This window comes from Tyto alba, unplaced genomic scaffold (genome assembly GCF_018691265.1).
Source record: "Tyto alba isolate M040663 unplaced genomic scaffold, T.alba_DEE_v4.0 Super-Scaffold_28, whole genome shotgun sequence".
NCBI classification, from domain to species: domain Eukaryota; kingdom Metazoa; phylum Chordata; class Aves; order Strigiformes; family Tytonidae; genus Tyto; species Tyto alba.
In genome coordinates this window covers 1,736,531-1,758,185 of record NW_024881302.1, presented here as the reverse complement: position 1 = coordinate 1,758,185, position 21,655 = coordinate 1,736,531, and the positions used below count along the sequence as shown (strand labels likewise).

At 60.1% G+C, this 21,655-nt stretch overlaps 1 protein-coding gene across 3 annotated transcripts in view; it reads left to right on the top strand.

Moving 5' to 3' along the window:
- Positions 1-4,495: 4,495 nt before the first annotated feature.
- RAB26 (RAB26, member RAS oncogene family) overlaps positions 4,496-21,655 on the top strand; it is a 32,851-nt gene continuing 15,691 nt past the window's right edge. Inside the window, exons 1-2 of one of the 3 annotated variants that reach the window (XM_042798303.1) lie at positions 4,496-4,859; positions 8,130-8,240. In XM_042798303.1, the coding sequence (XP_042654237.1) occupies positions 4,656-4,859; positions 8,130-8,240 (315 nt within the window). In that variant the 5' untranslated portion in view covers positions 4,496-4,655. Of the gene's footprint in view, positions 4,860-5,831; positions 5,922-7,221; positions 7,286-8,129; positions 8,241-21,655 lie in introns of those variants that run through there. The other 2 variants (XM_033005670.2, XM_042798304.1) reach the window with 2 other exon arrangements.

Below are 21,655 nucleotides of genomic sequence, written 5' to 3'. Positions count from 1 at the left end.
GGAGGGAACAGTGCCTGCTCAGCACTGCGTGGGCTGCGCCCTTCGCAAGGCGTCGGAGAGAAAGCCCTGGCCCGCTGAGCTGTGGCAGGGTGCTGGGACCCACCCGGGCACCTTCCTGCCACCCTCCCGCACCCCTGCTCAGGCTCTGCTCTGCAGGGACACGCTCGCTGAAGCAGGGCTGGCCCCTCCACCTGACATCTCTGGCAGAGGGCTGCTCGGGTGCGACGCGACCCCGAGCTCTCCGGCTTTTCGAGTCAGGTCTGTGAGCGTGGGGTCCCCTCCCGCAGCTCCCGTCCGGGTGATGCCCACAGCCTTCAGGCCCTTTCTCTGCAACCCCTTTGGAGCGGGAGCTGGGTGTGCCCTTGGCGAAGGACCTGTCGCTGAACAGAGAGCGGGAAGAGCTGGCAGGTTTAATTGTGATTTGCAGAAAAGTCCCCTCAGCCTTGGCTGGTGGCCTTGCAATAGGCGACAGCAGAGGCAAACCAAGCCATGTTACCAGCAGCACGTGGAAGGAGCCTGCACCGTTTTCCCTGCAGCCACCAGGCAAAGAAGAATGAATATCTTCCAAGACGGCGCAGCTGACACGGTCTCCGATGGGAATAGCTCGTCCTTGCAGCCTGTCTGCTGAAGAAACATCTCTGCTCCATCTGAGCTGGCAACAAGAGCTGAGACCAGGAGGACAGCGGGCTCGGCACGCTGCTGGGCTGCTGAGAAAGGCATCGCCAGAGCCCGGCCAGGACAAGGTGGGTGTCCCTGCCCGGGGGACGGAGGGGCGAGGGGCTGCGGAGGCGGCTGCGGCACGAGCCAGCGATGGAGCAACCTGAACCAGCGGGAGGAAGGAGCGATGGCCTCGCACCAAAATATCTCGCTTGGCTCCGAGCACGGTGTGCAGCTTCTGGCACACGGAGAACCCTGCAAATCCCCATGCCAAAGAAAACAGCTAGATTTAAAAAAAAAAAAAAAAAAAAAAATCCCGAAGCCCAGCGTTTGTGCAGAGCAGCTGGCTGGAGCCCCTTGCCCAACCCCGGGCAGGCTCTCCGTGTCCCCAGCCCTGTGTGGAGCTCTGTCCCCAGGTGGGGATGGCCGAGCCAAGGGCAGGTCCCGTCCCCATGGGCCTGGGGCTGCTGCTCAGCCCTTGGCACGGGCAGAAGGCGCTGGCACTAGCTGCCTCTGCTCACATTTACAGCCCCCGCCACGCTGCGATACAACAGACCTCTTGGGTTGGCAGCCCTGATGGGGACGAGCTGATTTTCTGCCTTTAAAAACAAATCTACTCATATGTAGATGTATCAGAGTAACAGATAGCCACTGTCACAGCCGGCCCCGCTCAGAGCCCTGCCAGATACTGCAGTCCTGCTTCCCCAAGGCACGCCGTATCTTCAGGCATCTGTTGTTCCATTAATCTATTTTTAGTAAATATATCCCCCTTAGTTCAGCTGCAGTTATCTGATTAGTTCCTGTAACTATATGAGGAGCAACATCTCCAGGCGTGACTGCGATTTCTGAGCAGACTGTGTCTCTGCACACACATTTTCTAAAAGAGAGAAACTTGCTGAAGATGCTTCTCCCTGCGGCGCTCGTGGACGTGGTGCTCTGAGCCTTGGTGCTGCATGAGGCTGAGTTTTGGGGGGCTGGGGGCAGCGGGGACCAGCGCTGCTGCAGCTGCCGGAGCATATGACCTTTGATAAAGGCAGAATTAATCAGGCACACTTCCCTGCTGCTGCCCGTGATAAGGGGCCATCCTCCTCCGGCGTTGCCCTGATGTGGCAGCGATAGGCAGCTGGCTTTGTTTGCTCCTGAACACAAGGCTGTTCATGGAGATTTCCATCATCATCATCATCGCCTGTGGCTGAGAGAGCAGGGAAAGTCCCCGTGCGTCAGCACTCGCAGCCTGCGGGGAGGTGTGGGGTGCTGGGGCTGCGCACCCTCTTCCTCCAGGCAGGGAGCACCGGGGAAAAGCTCCACCACAGCCTTGTTGCTGCACAGGGACTAGTTAAAAACCCTCCAGACCCACAGACGGCTCCAGCATCGCACTTTGCTCCGAGGCCTCGGCCTCTATTGACTGCAGCTGTCCCAGAAAATCAGATTATAGTGCAAAACCCTGGCATCAAGTCTGCTCTGACGAGTCAGGTCTTCCATCTCCCGGCTAGATCATCGGGATGAAGAGCACACAAAGGGGAGCGGGGGGATAAATCTCCACTGTGAGATTCTTTTTTTCCTCTGGCCTCAGCTATATCGGAGGGAAGCGGCAAATCCAGAACTCCGTGGTGTTCCCATGGGGCCAAGATAGTCATGGCTATGCCCAAGGCGGGGGGGTGGGAAAAGGGGGATCTCACCCAGGAGCTCCTGACCCACCTCATGTCCCTTGTCCATGGCCAAAGCCATCAGAGCTCTGCTGCCCGCTCCTCCTCCTCCCCCTGGGGTGCTTTAGGGCCATTGAACAGGGATTAACTGTAGATTTAAATGCTCCCAGGGCAGCAAAGGGCAAAGCTCATCCATGCCCACAGCAAAAGCAACCCCTCAGCCTCCCCATGGCTGGCACCCCAGCCCCAGTGCTGGCCCTGGGTTTGGGGGGGCTGCCTGAGCCCCCCGCCCCCCACGTTGGCTGTCACCTCCCTTCCCTCTTGTGCCAGCACTATTCTTTATATCTCCACTACGTGCCTGCCTGGCTCCTCACCACAGCAATTTATTTTCCGCTCCTGTTTCGATGTGCCTGTTCAAGCCTCCTCTTCCAGTCAGGGTGAGGTCGCACCACTGGAAATGTGTCACACAGCTGAAGACATTTATTTCAGTCGAGAGACCGGCCAGCGCCTCGCTGTGACGCTCCGTTTGCAGTCAGGAGGAAAGATGCCCAGTGTCGCTCGCTGAAACCAGTTGCTGACACAAACTGGGGACAAGGTGGGTTCCTGTCGTAGGAAAACTGGAGCCTGCCGCCCCGGCAGCCCACGCTCCGTCCACCCCACGGGCTCTGCCCCCTGGATTCGACCTCTCGCAGGGATGCTGCTGGGGGCACATGGTCTGCGTCTGCCTCGAGTAAATCCCCCCCCCCCCCGTGCCCCAACTGGAGCAAACCTGGGGGGGGGACATGACACCCCAACTTCTGGGGGAAGGAACCCCAAACCTGGCTGGGGAGCTGCACCCAAACCCCGCCGTGCACCCTCCGCGGGGGTGGGCAGAGCGTGGGGCACCCCACGCTGCTTCCCGGCGTGCAGATGCCCCCGTGGGTGCGTGTGAGCGCCCTCAGTGCTGCACCCTTCACATGTGCAAACACACCCCCCACCACCACCACCCTCCTTTCCCCACACTTCACCCTTCGCGTGTGCAACCCCCCCAACACGTTTCACCCTTTGCGTGTGCAACCCCCTCCCCGTCCTCACCCTTAGCGTGTGCAATCTCCCACGCTCCTCACTTCACCCTTCGCGTGTGAAACCGCCCCCCCTTCCCCACCCTTCGTGCGTGCAAACCCCCCCAACACGTTTCACCCTCCGCGTGTGCAACCCCTGTCCCCACGCTTCAACCCTTTGCGTGTGCAAAATCCCACTCCCCACTTCCCCCTTCGCGTGTGCAACACCCCCCTCGTCCCCACGCTTCAACCCTTCGCGTGTGCAAAATCCCACTCCTCACTTCACCCTTCGCGTGTGAAACCGCCCCCCCTTCCCCACCGTTCGCGTGTGCAATCCCCACGCTCCCCACTTCACCCTTGGTGCGTGCAAACCCCCCCAACACGTTTCACCCTCCGCGTGTGCAACCTCCCCACGCTTCAACCCTTTGCGTGTGCAAAATCCCACTCCCCACTTCCCCCTTCGCGTGTGCAACACCCCCCCCGTCCCCACGCTTCAACCCTTTGCGTGTGCAAAATCCCACTCCCCACTTCCCCCTTCGCGTGTGCAACACCCCCCCCGTCCCCACGCTTCAACCCTTCGCGTGTGCAAAATCCCACTCCCCACTTCCCCCTTCGCGTGTGCAACACCCCCCCCCGTCCCCACGCTTCAACCCTTCGCGTGTGCAAAATCCCACTCCCCACTTCCCCCTTCGCGTGTGCAACACCCCCCCCCGTCCCCACGCTTCAACCCTTTGCGTGTGCAAAATCCCACTCCCCACTTCCCCCTTCGCGTGTGCAACACCCCCCCCGTCCCCACGCTTCAACCCTTCGCGTGTGCAAAATCCCACTCCCCACTTCCCCCTTCGCGTGTGCAACACCCCCCCCCGTCCCCACGCTTCAACCCTTCGCGTGTGCAAAATCCCACTCCCCACTTCCCCCTTCGCGTGTGCAACACCCCCCCGTCCCCACGCTTCAACCCTTTGCGTGCGCAAAATCCCACTCCCCACTTCACCCTTCGCGTGTGCAACTCCCCCCCCCCCCCCCCCCCCCCCCTCCCAAAATTTCACCCGTCGCGCACGTGTCGCATCGCCACGCGCGTGCACCGGGCGTGCGCAGGTGCCCCCCCCCCCCCGCCTTCCCCTCCCCTCCCCGGTTACCGCGGGTGCGGTGCAGCGCGGTGCGGAGCGCGGGCCGGGGCGGAGCCGCGTTCCCCCCGCCCCCGCGGCGCTGCCATTGGCGGCGGGGCCGGGCCGGGCCGGGGGAGGCGGCGGTGGCCGGTACAGCCCGGGGTGTCCCCCGTACCCCCCCCCCCCCCCCCCGGCACGGCCCCGGTATGTCGCGGAAGAAGGCGGCTCGCAGCAAGGGCGGCGGCGCCGCTCCCTCCGCCGCGCTGCCCCCCGCCGCCCAGGGGCCCGGCCGCGCCGCCGCCCCCCCCCGGGGCTCCGCGCCCGCCCCCGAGCTGCCCCGTAACGGCGGCGCGGCGGGGGGGCGGCCCTCGCTCAGCAGCAGCGGCGAGTTCTACGATCTCGCTTTCAAGGTGCGGGGCTGGGCGGCGGGTACCGGGGGGGTCGGGGAGGTGTACGTGTGGGGGGGTGGTTGCGGGCGTCCGGTACCGGGGGGTCGGGGAGGTGTGTGGGGGGGTCGGTTGAGAGGGTCCAGTACCGGGGGGTCGGGTGTAGGTTCGTCACAGCCGCCGGAGAAGTTCCCAGGAGCGGGCGGGCATCCCTCCTTCCCCTGCTCCCCTCCTTCCTCCTTCCCCTGCTTCCCTCCTTCCTTCCCCTGCTTCCCTCCTTCCTTCCCCTGCTTCCCTCCTTCCTTCCCTGCTTCCTTCTGTCCTCTCTTTCCTTCCTCCTTTCCCTGCTTCTCTCTTTCCTTCCTCTTTTCCCTGCTTCCCTCCTTTCCCTGCTCCCCTCCTTCCTCCTTTCCCTTCTCCCCTCCTTTCCCTGCTTTCCTCCTTCCTCCTTTCCCTGCTTCCCTCCCTCCTTTCCCTGCTTCCCTCCCTGCTTCCTTCCTTTCTCCCTCCTTTTCCTCTTTTCCCTGCTTCCCTCCTTCCTTCCCTGCTTCCTTCCATCCCCTCTTTCCTTCCTCCTTTCCCTGCTTCTCTCTTTCCTTCCTCCTTTCCCTGCTTCTCTCTTTCCTTCCTCCTTTCCCTGCTTCCATCCATCCTTCCTTCCTCCTTTCCCTGCTTTCCTCCCTCCTTTTCCTCCTTTCCCTGCTTCCCTCCTTCCCTCCTTCCTTCCCTGCTTCCCTCCATCCTTCCTTCCTCCTTTCCCTGCTTTCCTCCCTCCTTTTCCTCCTTTCCCTGCTTCCCTCCTTCCCTCCTTCCTTCCCTGCTTCCCTCCATCCTTCCTTCCTCCTTTCCCTGCTTTCCTCCCTCCTTTTCCTCCTTTCCCTGCTTCCCTCCTTCCCTCCTTCCTTCCCTGCTTCCCTCCATCCTTCCTTCCTCCTTTCCCTCCCTCCCTGCCAGCCCCGCAGCCCGGCTCCCCGCCGCCAGCCCCGGGGTTCCCGCTGCGGTGGGGGCTGCGCCCGCAGAGCCCTCGGCAGCGGGGCCGCTTCCGCGGAACTTTTGCAAGTGGTGACAGAGGGGTTTACTGCTCCCGTGAGTTTTTGGAACCTTCTGGTTCCTCTTTAACGACGGAAAGAAACGCGGGTGGGAAGCGGGGTGACAGCGTTCCGTGAGTCGCCTCGAATCTGCTCTGGCTGCTGTTGAAATGTCTCCAGCTTGCGCTTTTACGGGCTCAGATGGCTCCTTCTCGCCGCTTCAGATGCTGGCGAGCGAGTCGCAGATCAAACATTTGCACACACCCCCCCTCTCCCACCTCCATCCTGCGACCTGATGTGAGCCCAGCTTGGGGCTCGCTTCCCGATTTTTGGCTGAGGCTGCAATTCTGTGCGACCCTTCTGACTGCATCCCTAACCCAGCTCTTCCTCACCGGGCGCGGGGGGGATGGAGCTTGGAGGAGATGGGGTTTGCTGTGGCAAACCCAACCTTGGCACGCCGTGTCGGGGAGCTCGGTGCCTGTGGCAAGCGGCGGGGCCCTTGCGTTGTTAAGATGTGGGCGTAGGGGGCAAAGGGTGTTGGAGAAGTGAATTTGGTCGCTTTGGTAGGTGGTTGGTGCTGATACAGCCGCAGTAACGGTTCAACAGCTTCCCTAAAAAGGAGACATCCCCGTGTTCCCACTTGTCGTCGGCTCCTTGAGTTTGCCCAGGCACAGGGATGAGCCGAACAAGGTCTCAGATGAGCCCCACGCAGCCAAAACCTCAGCCGAGGGGCTGGTTTTGAACCAGTGGCAAAGAGAAATTGCTTCGCGTTCAGTAAAAACCTGGTTTATTAAACTTTCTGTATCCCTTAGCCCACTCTTGAGGCTCCTGAGTTCTGCCAGAGGCAGTGGCCAAACGTGAGTCCCAGGCATGGGGGCCGGATCCTGAGTGCTGAGCCCTTGGTGCGGGCCTGGCCCGGGGTGCTGCTGTGGGCCCGGGGTGACGCTTCAGCGGCGCTGGGCTGGGAGAAGCTGCCTTTAAGGGTCACCCTGCTCTACAACAGAGGTCTGGAAAGCGTTTAAAAAAAAAAAAAAAAAAAAAAAAAAATCACTATTACTATTTTGCACCAAAAATGACTTTCTCAGTGTTGTGCCAGAGCTCGGCGCGCAGCTGTGCGCGGTGCTCCCACGGGAGCCCCGCCGTGGGGCTCTGCACCGTGGGTGATGGAACACGGCGGCCGGATCCCGGCTGCCCACCCCCCTCCCTGGCGGTGCCCCCCCCCCCCCCAAATTAAGTTACAGCCGGGACCGCGGCCGCCTCTCGGGAGGCTGCGCTGCAGGGTGGCGCTGGCGTCTGGGGCTTCCGAGGGTTCCTGCGTGGGTTTGGCGCGACCCGCAGACCGTTTAAATGCGGTGAGGGGCCAACGGCAGCGCGTTCGGGAGAAAGGGAACCCTGGAAGCCGCGCGAATCGGCGCGGGAGCTGTGAGTGCGGCTGGGCTGCGTGGTCCGGGGTGTCTCAGCGGCGGGAGGCTGTCGTCCCGCCGGGGGGAGTGGGGTCGGTGGCCCTGGGGGGACAGGAGGGGTGGGGAGGGCTTGTGGTTTGAGCGGAGGCTCTGTGGAGCTGTGTTTGGGAGCAGCTTCAGCTCTGCTGTGGTTTTGTTGTTTTTTTGTTTGTTTGTTTGTTTTTTGTTTTTTTTGTGGGAGGGTGGGTGCTTGGCCTGGCTGCACCCGAGGCTGATGCAGGGTGGGGAAACTGAGGCAGGCGGCACCGGGAGCGGCTCTTCCATCATCCGCTGAGCACCAGGAGGGTGGCCGGGAAGCTGCGCGCGTGTCCTGCCGAAGGGGGTTGCTCTCGGGGGGGGGGCAGAGTGCACCCCTGGAGCTGGTCCTCATTTTTGGGGGCCCCCCCTGAAGTCTCCCCGTGAACGTGCTGGGGTGCGGGGCGTTTGCTGGGTGTGCTGGGGACAGCGTGGGCCCCGCAGCCGTTGGGTCGCAGCCTGCCTCCCCCAGACAGCACCTCTTGGTTTTCAAGGGGCGTTTGTGGCCCCCACGGGGGATCTGTTAAGTACCGGTCAGGGGAAGGTGTCTCGAGTTTGGGCAGTGCTCAAGGACACGCGTGGTGCAGGGGGGGAATAATCCCCCATCCTCTCCCCCACCCTCCCCTGGGCTCGAGGATGTTGCTGTTGGAGGGGATGTGTCCCCTCGAGAATATGGGACCTGCTGCCCGCTCTGGGATGGGGCTTTTGGGGTGGAGGGGGGTGACGGCTGCGGTGGGGCTTCCTTCCCGAAACCCCGGGGTCTGACGCTCCCCCTCCCTCCCTCGCAGGTGATGCTGGTGGGCGACTCGGGGGTCGGCAAAACCTGCTTGCTGGTGCGGTTCAAAGACGGCGCTTTCCTCGCCGGCAGCTTCATTTCCACGGTTGGAATCGACTTCAGGGTAAGTGCCTGGGGGGCTCTGCGGCCCCTGCCCCGGCTCGTCTGGCAGGTGAGTGACGGCTTTTCCAGAGGAATAATAAAACTTTGCCTGGAGGACCTAAACCTCGTCATCCCGCCCCGTGGCACCTCGGGGCTGGGCGACCGCCTGAGTGCGGCAGCATCTTCGTGACCCACGAGGGGGGGGAGCGTGTCCTGTGAGAACCGCTGCTGAGGACGGAGGGTCTGCCCAGTGAGAATATTTCCGCAAGTCGGTTTCAGTGGTTTTTTTTAAACAAAACAACAACAAAAAAAACCAAACAAACAAAAAACAAAACAAACAAACAAACAAAAAAACCAAACCAAAACAAAAACAAAAAAACCCCAAAAACAACAACAAAAAAAAACCCAAACAAACCAAAACTAACCCGAGCCGGAATTCCCTGGAAACATCTCCTGAGCACAGCTTCGGGGTGCAGTGCCGGGGTGGCCACACGCCCTCTGGGGCACAGAGGGGAGGCATCGTGCCAAAGGATCTCTGAGCTCTCAGAAAATAACAGTTTTGTTGTCAGCGACCGGTGCCGGGGGACCCCTGAGGGCAGCGTCGGGGGCTCGATAGAGGGGATAATGGGGGGCAGAAGGGGGGACAGCTCATGTCCTGCAATGCCCTGGTGTGGGCAGAGCGTCCTTTGCCAGGTGGGAATGTCTTAAAGCTGGCCGGGGCCCTGGAAACCTTTTCTTGGCTGCATTTCCCCGGTGGGACCTTGCTGGGGAGCTGGGGGGGGGCTGCCTGGGGACACCGTGGTCCCCGGGTGAGGGGGGGGGGGGGGGCTGCGGTGCTGCCACAGGGTGGGACAGCCGAGCGACGGGGACGGTGACTTCACAGAGATGGCATCAAAAAAACCGGACGGCAGCTGTGAAGGGCGAGCGAGGGAGCTTTTGCTACCAAAGCCTTGGGTCGCCGGCCCGAGCATCGGATGCTCCCTGCCCCTCACCGCTTCCCCAACCATCTGCTTCGCCCCCAAACCCCGAGCTCGCCGCCCCCCGGGCTGTCTGGCCGGTGCCACAGGCTCCCCGGGGAGGCTCAGCCCCCCCGGCCCGGGGCCGTGCGCGGTGGCCGTGCCCTCCCTGCCCCGTGGTCGGTGGGGACGCCGTTGCCTCTTCCCAGCTGCTTTTCCTCAGCAGGATCTCGGGTACCTCCCTTTCTCAGATAGTTTCTGGGAGATGGGTGTCTCTGTAACCTGCTATTTTGTCAGGGTGGGAATGATAACTTGCTGGTACAGTGACAGGTGGGAGAGGTGAGGGACGGCTCAGAAAGCCTTTAGAAAGAAAGTGATGTTCTTTCCCACAAATGGGTTTTCGGTGCAGGGTGATGCTGTGGGCTACAGCAGCGGCTCTGTGAAGTTGGTAAATCAGAGTCCATAATTTTATACAAAGGTAATTACATGGTATTTCAGGTGTTCTTAAAATGAAAAGCGTTTTATTACTGATTGCAATGATTGATACCAAGGGCAGTCATAAAATCCGGTGACTTATTGATTAAAGCACTGAAACGACTGCTACTGAGCAGCAATCAAATTAGGGATAATTTACTTCTATAATAGAGCTGCTAGAGCTACATTGTTTTGAAACGCGCAGATTATACAGCGGGGAAGATCATGCGTGTGCCCTAAAGCTCGTTATTATAATCTATGTAAGGCACTCACAATTTGGGGGGGGGGGGGCATGCAAACAGTTTTCTGACTGTCCATCTCCGTTCCCATTAAGATAATCCTGTTTGCAGGCACGGTGTCATTGTGCCCTCTCGCCGCTTGCATCACGATGCAGGTGACGCTCAGGGGTGGCGACGCCGAAGGCTTCGGCTGCGAGAGCGCCTTTTGGTTTTGATTTCTGCCTGTCCAGTAGCAGAACCGGGACATCGCCGCTCCTTTCCTCTGTAACCCCGGGATTCGGCACTGGGTTTTCTGGCGAGGTCGTGGCTGGGGGAGGCGGTCGCTGGGTTTTTGCTGCGTTCGCCCCGGACCGGCGCAGGAGGCAGGGTGTTATTTCGGTGCCATCGGGGGTTTGTTTTTTTTTTTTTTGGTTTTTTTTTTTTTTTTTTTTTTGGTTTGTTTTTTTTTTTTTTTTTTTGGCGGAGGCCGCGGGGACGTCCCCAAGGCCAGGGCGGGCGGCAGCTGCGCTCCTGTGCACGCCCGGCCTTGCTGGGCGCAGGGACAGAGCTGCCCAGCTCCCAGCAGCGTTTTCGGGACTGTCTCCGCTCCTCTCGATGCTGGCTGCTTTGCAAAGCACCCCGGGGGGGAGGGGGGGGGGACACGGGACATGGGGGGGGGAGACGGGACACGGGGCTGCCCCCACGCCCACCCAGCCTCTCTCCACCTTGTCTCCCAGTCCGCCCACTGATCCCAGCAGGCTCCGGGATCAGCCGCTTGTTTTCAGGGATGTCAAGCCATTAGAGAGCCGCCAAGCTATGGCTAAGGGATTATATAGGCCTGAGCAAATGTAAATGAAGAGAAATCCATTTAAAATTAATCTGGCATTACAATTCCTAATGGCCCCCTAGGTTTTTTCCCTCCTACTGTTTTACGTTAGGGAGAACCTCTTGCACTGTGTTTGCTTATCATCGTCGCTTAAACAAAGAATGATGTTGATCTAAATATATTGGGAAAATAAACCACTGATACCAGGGAAATAAAGATGATCACAGTATTAAAAAAATGCATCAAAATGGCACCTACTGGCTTCTGGCTTTGGAGAGGCCGAGTCCTTGGATTTTCCTTCCTTTGAAAATTGGTTTTACTGGGGGAGCCTCTTTAGGTGCTCAGGAGCCTACCAGCCCCCCCAGCCAGCCGGGGTGCTGAGCAGGGGGTTTGGCGATGCCCCCTCCCCTGCTGCAGGTGCCACGGAGGCAAAGCAGAGCCCTGGGGCGAGGGGTCCCGCTCCTGGCAGGGGCTTCGTCTGAGCAGGGGCCTCGCTTGGAGCCAGGGAAACTTCTGTCTGAGTTGCTGTGCTGCTTTCCCGGGGGGGCAAACCCTTCTCTGGGGGGGGGGGGGGGGCGTTCTTGGCAGACCTCTCTGCTTGGGGACAGCGAAGGGGCTGTGTCTCTCCCGGCAGATCCCCGGTGAGGGCAGGAACAGGGCTGGGACAGGCTGTGCGTGCTTTTTTAACCTCATCCATCAGGATTTGAGGGACAAGAGTCTCCTGGAAAAGAGCAGGTTTATCGCTCAGGGCTGTGAATCCCATTTTTCTGGCGGCTACCGAAGGAGCTGCCTTTTGCTGTAATTTTGGGGACAGCGTAGAAACCTTGACAGAAATTAAAGCTCCACAGCCAAGGGTACTTCTGTCTCGTCGTAAGAGCTAACTAACGGGAGGAAGGGCTTGCCAAAGCTGAGCAGCCAAAGGGCCATGTGAGCCCACCATGTGCCCCCTCCCCAGTTTTGGCTGGGCTCCCTGGGGCCGCCCCAAGGCTGGGTGCCCCACGGGTGCTCGCAGCCCCACGCTCTGCCCCGAGCTTTGCTGGGCTAGGCGAGTTAAGATTTTTGTACTAATTGGACCTGGCAGGAGAACATAAAAGAAAAAAATAAAATGAAAGATGAGCTTTTTCTCCCTGGGAAGAGGTTCTAATGAGTTTTTCTTTGCATTAGCAGGGGAGATGGTTTCTGTGTTAATCAGTGGGATGAAACCGTTAGGAAGGGATTTGCTGGTGGAGTTCAGAGCAGGGTGGTTGGTCTTCATTTTTTCCGAGGTGTGTAGGGGTATCGCTTCTCTCTTGCTGCCCTGAAGAGAGGGAGCAAACCAACATGATCCGGGCACAAAGCACGCTCAGGTGCAGTGGGAGGAGGAGGAGGGAGCCAGCCCCGGTGCTTCGGCGCAGGTTTGGGCTTCCCGAGCCGGCAGCTGGGCGCAGGGAATATTTCCTGGGAAGGCTGAGCTTTGGCGACCACCCGTTTGCACCAGCGTGCCCAGGAGGGGTTTCTGCTGGTTGTTACCCTGCAGAGACCCGCAGCCTCCCCGGGCAGGGGTGAGCGGCAGCGGCCGCGCTCTCTGCTCCAGCCTTGGCCATGCCACAGTTAATCTTCCCACTGGGACGGCTGCTGTGTGCTCTAAAAAGCTGTCACTTGTGACCCTGAGCCTTAAGGACTCTTGATTACATTCAGCCCTGTGCTGCTCTGGGGGTGGAATCAGCGATATATAATGCAGTTTTTTGCATAAGAGATTTGTTGCATCTCTGTTTATTTTTTTTGTGGTGTGTGTGTGCGTGTGTGTGTGTGTGTGTGTGCACCTTCCTTGGGCAAAACAGCAGCTGCTGGCTCCCTCCACAAGCTGAACTTTGCAGGAGGGCTGGGAAAGCTTCGCTCCAGCCGTGCAGGGTGTGCAAACTAACGCTGGCCGGGGGCTGGATTTGGCAAGTCTGGTCCTGGGTCTCCGTGCGCTCAGGGGAGGGAGGTGCGGGTGCCCTGAGCATCTGCCCGCATCCCTGCCCTTGGGGCGATGCTCCGGCGTTGATCCCGGTGCTTCTCTTTGAAAGGCTGGGGCTGGAGCCCTCTGAAAGCCAAGGGCTGGCTTTCGTCTCAGCGGTTGGCACGGAGGATTAGCAGGGCTAATGTTCTGATGGACCAATCTGGGGGAGAAGTGGGAGGGGATCTGCTGAGGCCAGAACAAAGAAACGGAAATAAATTAATTCCAGCGTGTCTTTCTAGACAAAATTAGTCCCGAACATTCGAGGGAAGGGACTGCGGGTGTGGAGCAGAGCGTTTAATCTCTGTCGGCACGTGTGAGGGGTCGGGCCGGGCCGGGGGGCTGCTGCAGGCTGGGTTTAGGGGGGTCCCCGGGGGCTGTGAGCTGGAGCAGCGGAGGGGCCAGCCCTGGCTCCGCACCCCTGCGAGGGAGGTGGACCCCCCGCCCTGGGGAGAGGCATGGGGGGGCTGCCGGGGCGGGGGGGACGCCTGTGTGCCCGCCTTGGCTCTGCCTTCCCCGCGGCTCTTGGTCTGAAATCGGCTCGTTCCGCGCCTCCGAGCGCCGGATGGATTCTAACAGGAGGCGGCAGCGGGTTTCTTGCTTTGGCGTTTCTCGCTGTCAGGAAAGCTGGGCTAAATTTGCCCGGAGGGTGCCTAGTGTGAGGCTTTCCACCCCTTCTGCGGGGTTTCAGGGGGCAGGCGAGGTGCCCGAACCCGGCAGCGGGCGAAGCGGGTCCCGGGGAGCCCGCGCAGGCGCTTGCTGGCCGAAACACGCCTTGATTTTATCGATTTATGTCATGCCTGACTCTTAGGATGACAGCTTCTCCGCAGCTGCTGCTGGGGCCTGTTCCCTGCTCCCAGGACGGGCTCTCGGGGGAGGAAATAGCCATTTTTCCTGGGAAATCGAGCCCTGCTTCGCTTTCAGCTGCTGCTCTCCCCCCTGGCAGAGGGACACAGCTTTGCAGTCAGCGGAGCCTGTCATTTGCATGCAGGGGCTCAGTTGCCAAGAGATGCTGCGAGCAGCGCCCATGGCGAGCTGCACCCGCTTTCTCGCATCTGCTAGTCTTTTATTCATGCTTCTTTGGCTCTTGCATTTATAAAAAATAAACCTCCTCGGTGTGCTCCAGTTCTGCAACACACCAGGAAACTGCAAACACCCGTGCGCTGGCGGTAATCCCTGTGGACAACGGACTCGATTCCCGCCTTGGGGAAGGCAAAAAGGAATAGGATGAATGTCTTAAAACAGAGAAGCGCTTGAGCTGCTCTTTAAATGAGCAGCTGGAGTGGCATCAAGACCCAGGGCCTGGTTAAAAAAACTCTTAACCCGCTTGCAGGATGGTGTGAAGGTGCCTTCCCCGCGCTCGGCGCACCAGGAGCTCTCCCACCCCCTCAGTGTCTGGGAAATACCACCCGGAATAGATCGGGTGTTTAATCCGGGTGTGAAATGTTGCATCCATTTCAGCTGTCGGCGAGAGCGCTGGGGACGTGGGATTTTGTGGGAGATGCTCCTGGAAGGACGCTGCTGTCTCCCAGGCTCCTGCAGCCCCGCTGTTGCGTGGTGGCTTCCCGGTGCGTGCGGAGAGCTGGCGTCCCCGCGGGTCTGTCCTGGTCTGGGGCGGTTGGAATTAAAGGTGTAATTAGCTCAGGCGGAGGGCAGGAGGCCTGGGCTGCTCGGGAGCTGCAGAGCCAGGGCACAGGCACGGGAAAAATACACTCGGGAGCCGCTGGTGGGAGGAGGGAGGTTGTGAAGCTCTTCACCATAATCTGCTTGTGTTTCCTCCTCGTTAGAGCTGTACGGCATCTCAAAACCCCGTTAGAGGATGGGGACCAACATGGGGGAACCGCTGCTGGAAAACGCGATTCCTGCACCTCTGCAGCCTGTTGCGAGCCGAGTCGCTTCCCGCACCTTGTGGTATCTGAGCAGAACGGCTTCATTTCTTATCCTTTAATTTCTTTTATAGTCAAGTTGTGCTGCGGCACGGGGGCAGGTTGGGAAGTGGCTCCCGGGCGTGTGTGTTGTCACCGCAGTGTCCCCTCGGCGTGGGGACAGCACCGTGCCGGGGGGCCGGCTGCCTTGCACCCCCGGAGCCCTCCTCCGCTTTTATTTTATTTCTGGTTTTCCTGCAGCAGCCCGGGAAGGGAAGCGTTGCTTCGCGCGCCGTAAAATTGTACGAGTGTTTGGCGGGAGCTCGGCGGCCCCGTTTCCAAGTGCCCTGCGGGGCTTTGGGTTCCGGTGCGGGGCGATGGACCCCCTCGGGCCAGCATCCTCGCTGCAGCACCCGCCTCTCTCTGCGTTCCCCCACGGCTTCGGCGGGCGGTGGGTCAGTGCCTCGCTCCCTGCTTCGCCCCGGCTTAGCCGGCTGCCTGCCAAGGAGCGGGGTGAGGAGGAGGTCAGTGCGGGAGGAAGGCTGTGGGCACCCAGATGTGCTGTGCCTGCACCCATCCGGGTGGTGCCAGGTGAGAAATTGGCTCCGGGGAGGCCAGTTCGGGTGCTGGAGCATCAGCTGCCCTGGTGCAGAGCCAGGCTGGGTCCCCTCGTGGTGCTGGGGCCTGTGAGGGAGTGTTTTATAGCCAATAAAACATTTAAATGGGTCTAGAGTACGTCTAAATGGTTTGACTATTTAATGGAATACATTTGGTTTAATTTCACTTTCATCTTTTATTTGCGATAAAATATTGACTTCAGCTGTGCTAAATTGGGTTTTTCTTTGAAAGCAGAGGAAAGGCGACCAGGTCTGCAGGGACGGGCAGGCTTTGGGGTGCCTCTGCCCCCCACCCCCGCCCCCGGGATGGGCATTTAGGGGCATCCCTGCCCCATGGCTCTCACCTTGCTCAGTCCCAGTGCCCCCCCCCCCGAGCCCCCACTGCCTCCCCACTGAGCCGCTGACTCCTTTCATTACCTCTGATGAATTATTTGCCCCCGGCAGGCTTCGGTTTATTCCCGGCGTGGATGTCAGTGGTCTCTGTGTGCACGAGGGGAGGGTGAGGTGCCCGGGTTCGGCAGCGCCGGGGAGGGCTGCCGCGGGACGTCGCTGCCCTTCCCCAAAAAGCTGGTGCGGGGGGAGCCGTCTGCGGCCGAGCCCGCCGGACACTGACTGTGCATCGTCCTTCCTTGAAAACCTCCTGCCCCTCCGCCCTCGTCCCAAAGAGCCGCTTCCCTCCTCGCGTCGGCGAAGGGTTGGAGAGACCCGAGCCGTGGAGGTGGGGGTCAGGCCGGTCCCACCGGTGGGGGGTTTCTGCTGGGTCCTACGACGGTAACACCGAGCAGATGGGAAGGGCAGCGATCGGCCGCTCTGAAGCCTGGGACGGCGAGTGCCGGCAGATCATCCCCCAAAGAAAAGGAAAAAAAACAAAACAAAACAAAACAAAATCTCATCCAGGTGGCTTGGAGCTGTGTTCGTGGTGGAAGGAGCCGCAGCGTGCTGTGTGTCTGAGCAGTTGTCCGCTCGCCCTGGGCTGGTGGTGGTGGGGCTGCTGGTTCTTGTGGCAGTGGGGAATTTGGGGATCGAGGGCTTGTTTCGCTGCAGAGCCTCTGAAAGTGATATATTTTGTCAGCGGCGTTGTGCGGGGGGGCAGGTGAAGGGTGAGGAGAGCAGGGGGACCCAGGGCAGCTGCTGGTGGGGGGGCCCGGAGGAGGAGGAAGGCTGGGAAAGCCCGGGGAGCCGTGAGATTCCTGCGCGGGACAACATTGGTGGCACCTTGGGGACGTCCCTGCCTCGGAGCGTGGGACTGGCTGAGCGCTGGGCTGCGCTGAACACACCACCGGCTCCGTCCCAGAGCGATGGGGCTGCCCCTGCTCCCCAGGCAGCTTTGTTTGTCTAACAAGGGCACGCAGCATTTCTAATCCCGGCGGAGCACCGAGTCCGCGCCTTGAAGGATTGCAGAACCGCTTCAAAGCAACAGCAAATATTTCATCTTCATGCCTGGGTTGGAAGAAATAATTCTCCCGGATCGTAACTAATATATGTCAGAAGCTTATGGTCTTTCAGCATTAAAGGGTGATGCCCATTGCCCCGGTCTGTGGCTGGCCCAGGGTGAGGAGAAGCCCAACGGGGGCCCGGGGGGGGGGGGGTCTCGGTGAAGCTTCAGGGCTTCAGCCTGGGGAAGGTGTTGGTGTGAGAGACCCAGCGGGGCCGGGACTGGGCAGCAGGCAGGAAGGGTCGTCGTCTTCTGGAGATCGTAAGACCAGCAGCGCGTCTCCAAGGGTGCAGCTGGTCCTGGGGTGAAGAGCTGGACAGGTCTGGCTTTGTTTTGTGTGTGTGTGTGGGTTATATTTAATTTATTGAAAGGGCAGGGAGCTGTGCTCCAGACCTTGCCAGCCCTCGTCTACTCTGCCTGTGCCTCAGGATGGTTTTGGGTTTTTTTTTCCCCCTTCTTCCTGCCAAGCCGTGATGTTCCTGGGCCCGAGTGACACGCTGGGGAGATGGAGGCTTTGGCTTTTCCAGCTTCGCTTGCGCGGGCGTCACCACAGCAACCACACATCCCCCCCCCCCCCCAAACCCACCCCCCCACCGCATCGTCCACCCCGCAGCGTTTTCTGGCATTCGCGATACGTACCGGCGGTACGATGTGTGCCGGGGGAGGCAGGAAAAGGGGGGGGGGGGGGGGGGGATCCTGCCCCAGCACTGATCCTGCTATTCCTCGTTACCAATAATGAGCCTGGAGTGACCTCGGCTCCTGGTGCCATCCCCGCCGGGGAGAGCTGGCATTGGCACTGCTGTGCCCTTTTGCTCTCAACCATGAAACAACTCCCTTCGTGATTTTTTTTTTTGTTTGTTTGTTTTATTTTTCCCCCCCACAGCCAAGCGCAGGAGGCTGCTGGGGGGGGCATCCAGGGAGCCCCAGCCCCTCTGGGGAGCTCAGCCCCCGCCCCCTTCGGCAAACACCTTCCCTCCGTGATGCTGAGTTCGGTCCAAATTGTCAGGGTTTGCTTCCCCGGTGCCGCTCGACGGCAGCAGGTCCCCACCAGTGCCTCCGCTCCTCGCTGCTTCCTCCGAGCCGATGACTAAGAAAAACACAACTGCGTGGCTGGATGAATAATTCAGCCCAGCCTTGTTGCTGGGGGGGTTCGTAGCAAAGACCCTGTTGGGAGACCTCCTTGTTGGAGGGGGCTGGTCCCTGGATGAGCATCCGTCTTGGAACAGGGATCCGGGGCAGTGCAGGATCAGTCCAGTCCCTTTGCTGGGTGCGCAGGGAGCCTTTCCTGCTCCTTGTGCAGCCAGATGGCTCAGCTATAATTTGTTATTTATATATATATATATTTTATTTTTTTTTTTTACTCCCCCCCGCCATCCCCAGCACGCTCTGCTCTCGGGAGCTGCAGCCGTGTCTCCGGGGTCGTGGTTGCAGGAGGACAGCATCGTTTCCCCGGCACGGCCAGGCCGCTCGCCCTCGCGCTCACGGCGATCGGCGTCGCCCCGTTTGCCGCACGCCTCGGCGGAAACGCCGGCGGGGATTGTCGCTACTCTCGGCGTCAATTTTTAGAGCGCGGCGCGGGTTTTGGCAGCAGCGCCGGCCAGCCCACGCAGCCCCGAGCAGCGCCAGCCTCGGGGAAGGACTGGCAGCTCTGCCGGGCTGCTGGGGGGGGGGGGGGGGGGATGCGTTTTTTTGGGGGGGAGCCCACCGCGCCGCGTGCCCGGGCATCACCCCGTGGCACCGGCTGGGCTGGGAAGAGCTCCCCGCACCGCCGTGGCCGTGCCGCGCTGCCGTCGCCGGTTGCGTTTATTTTCTGCTGTCGTCACACGCTTTTGGGTGTTCCCGCGGGTGCTGGGCGGCCGGGGCGCGGGTTGGCAGGGGGAGGGAGCGGGGTTGGGGGGCTGTGAAGCATCTCTAGCCGGTGTGGGCTTCCTGGGGCTCTGCTGAGTCAGCGCTTTCCAGCAGAAACGCGTTCCCCGGAGATCACGCAGCGCGGGGGTTCGGATGAGTGGGGTTTTTGTTTTTCCTCTAAGCGCCGAGGAACACGCGGCCTGAAGCCAACCCCGAGGAGCTGGAATGGTGCTGGGTCCGGAGCCCAGTGGGCACGTTCTCCTCCCACTCAGGGAGCCTGGCTGCGAGGAAAGACGGCTCCTTCCCCAGCTCCTTCCCTGGCTCCTTCCCCAGCTCCTTCCCCGGCTCCTTCCCCAGCTCCTTCCCCGGCTCCTTCCCCGGCTCCTTCCCCAGCTCCTTCCCCGGCTCCTTCCCCGGCTCCTTCCCCGGCTCCTTCCCCAGCTCCTTCCCCGGCTCCTTCCCCGGTTCCTTCCCCGGCTCCTTCCCCGGACCTGCCACGCTTTGCTGCCAGGGCCTGGGGACGTGTGGCTGATAGGACGGGACCAGAGCAGGGCTGGGAATCGCTTCCCAGCTAATCCTGACGTGCCGTGGTTGGGAGAAGGGCTGCCTGCGGGGCATTGCATCCCGGCAGGGTTATCGCCGCCGTGCGGGCGCAGCAGCCCTGCAGCAAACAGGGGTGGGAGAACTGGGGGAGCCGGAGCCCTAAGAGGGGTGACCCCCCCACCCCCCCGTCTCCGCCTGAAACCAGAGGATTGTCTTGTGAGGAGGGGAAATAAAGGACGGGGACCGTCCCCTCTGCCCGTGCCCGCTGTCACTGCAGGAGGGAAGTGGCGCTCGGCTGAAGGGCAGCACCGGGGTGCTCCTTGCTGCTGCCTCTCCTGGGGCTTTGCTGACCCAAGAGGGATGGAAACACCCAAACTGTGTCAGCGCAGCAGCGCGGGAGCGTGTTCGGGGGGGACAGGCACAGCCAGGCTCCGCTGCGGTGGCTTTGCTGGGAAGGGACCGGCTCCCGCAGCATCGCCCTGCTCGGGGGTGCAGGACGTGCCCCAAAAATCAAAGAGCCGTGCCAGCCGCGGCCCTGCGTGCTGAGGTGCTGGCAGACCCCGGGGAGCCGCGCCGAGGACGCTTAACCCAGTGACGAGGAGCTGAACGTGGAGAGCTGGGTCTCGCTGCGATGGGGGTGCGAGTGGGATTGCAATTCAACCCGAACTTTCTTAAACACACGGATGGGCTGCACTTAAAAATGTGCGTGAATTAATGTGAGAAGCGCTCGACAATGCCTAAAATAACTTTGTTCCCGAGCAAGCGTTAATGCGTGGCAGATGTGTTTTTTCCCTCCTGAATAATACACACGTGAGGTCAAATTGCTGCCGAGAGCTCGGCGCGCTGGCAGCGCCGCGGGGCCTGGCATCGCCAGCGTGGTGCCGAGGGCGAGCAGCGGCGACCGGGGCAGCTTCGGGGGCAACCGATTCCCCGGGGGACACCCCCCCCCCAGCTTGGTGCAGAGGTGGGAATCCTCCCCCGAGGACCCCGGCTGCTCCAGCCCAAGTTCTTTGCTGCAGTTTGGCTTTTCCAAAGGGTCTCCCTGGTGCAACCGAAAAAAAAAAAACAAAAAAAATGAATCAAGGCAACCGCGCGTGGGTTTTGGTTCAGCTTCATTTGCAGAAAGGTTTCCCAGTGCGTGTGTCTTGCAAGCTGTCTGCCTAAGCTGCAGGTGAAGGATGTGTGTGTGATAAAAAAGCTACAGATTCATCTGTCAGGTCTTTGGGGATTTTTATTTTGTTTTTAGGGATGAGAAGCGCTATTTAATAATGCTGTTTGCAATGTCGTCTGCGGAAGATGCTGTGTTACTGCCAGATGCTGCCAGGTTGTTTGCTGCTGGATATTCAGACCAGTGTTCTTTTTTTTTTTTTTTATTTTTTTATTGGATTGCAAAGTCTTCTCTGAAACTTTGGGCAAGTTTCCATCCCTTTAGGTGCCAGCCCTCCGACACAGAGACGCCCGGCTGTGCCTCTGGCTGCAGTTACAGGTACAGCTGATTGCCCGGACCGTGCTGCGCAGGAGAGTCTCGGTGGCCAGAGCCCTGGAGCCTTTCTCAGCATCATCTTCCTCCAGGCAGAGTGACCCCACTGCCTTCAGGAAAGCTACGTTTTATAGCCAGGCAGCCGAGGCTGGTTTTGTAGCCCTGAAACCAAATTATAATATTCTTCAGACTGGGATAGGCCAAATGGAAAACGTTTGGACCAAGCGTAACACCAGGAAAAATTAATTTTTCCTAATTGCTTGCCATTCCCCAGGGCTGCTCAGCTGTGCGGGGTTGAGCCAGAGGAGGGACGGGCTTGCAGCCCCCCAGGGCCCGTCCTGCTGGGCCGGGGGTCCCCTCGCTGGGTGACTTTCTCTTCCACGCACCCCACCGCTGCCCGGCTGCTGTGGGGCCAAACCAGTTAAACTCCTGAGCAGGGACAGGTTTTGTGCTGGAGATGAGACGGCTGCTGCCGGGCTTAAACGTGGTTCCCGGGAGCCGACCATGACTGGATTGAGTCAAAAATCACATTTCATGTGTGTGTGTGTCCCCCCCCACCAACCGTGTCCGGGGTGACTCCCCCCGCGGGGATCATCCTATTTGTCACCCGTGGAGGCGGCGGGGGATGGAGCGTGTGGGGCCGGGGCTGTGACAAGGGCGAAGCGGGGTACGGCTGTCGCAGAGGGGCTCCCCAGCTCCAGCACCCCGCCGGGGCTGTGATGGCAGCACTGGGTACCGCAGCACTTCTGACACAAGGACTGGCTTCTCTGCCATAGAACCAGAGAATCGTTTAGGTTGGAAAAGTCCTTTAAGATCATAAAAGTGGTGCGAGGCTTTATTTCCCCCGCAGGGTAAACAATTCCCTGTGTCACAGTAATTGATAACCCATTTTTCATTCTCGTGACACTGACAGCCGTTGTGTTTCCTGTAAATGAGATATGATATTGCAATAAATGCTCTGTAGAGATTCTTGTTCTGCTTTGCAGCACGGTATGTCCTTGATGAAGAAAATGAAGATAAATATGTTGAGCGCCACGTTACTTATTCTCGGTATTGGCACAGATCTGCGTGAGCCGTCTCTGCCCCCTTTGTTTCCAAGGCTGCCTGGTTTAGAAGAAGCACGGATATTTTTAAAAATATCTCTTCCATTATAAAGTAGGGAAAAAGAGATGGAAGGGGTGAGTAATGCAGCCCGGG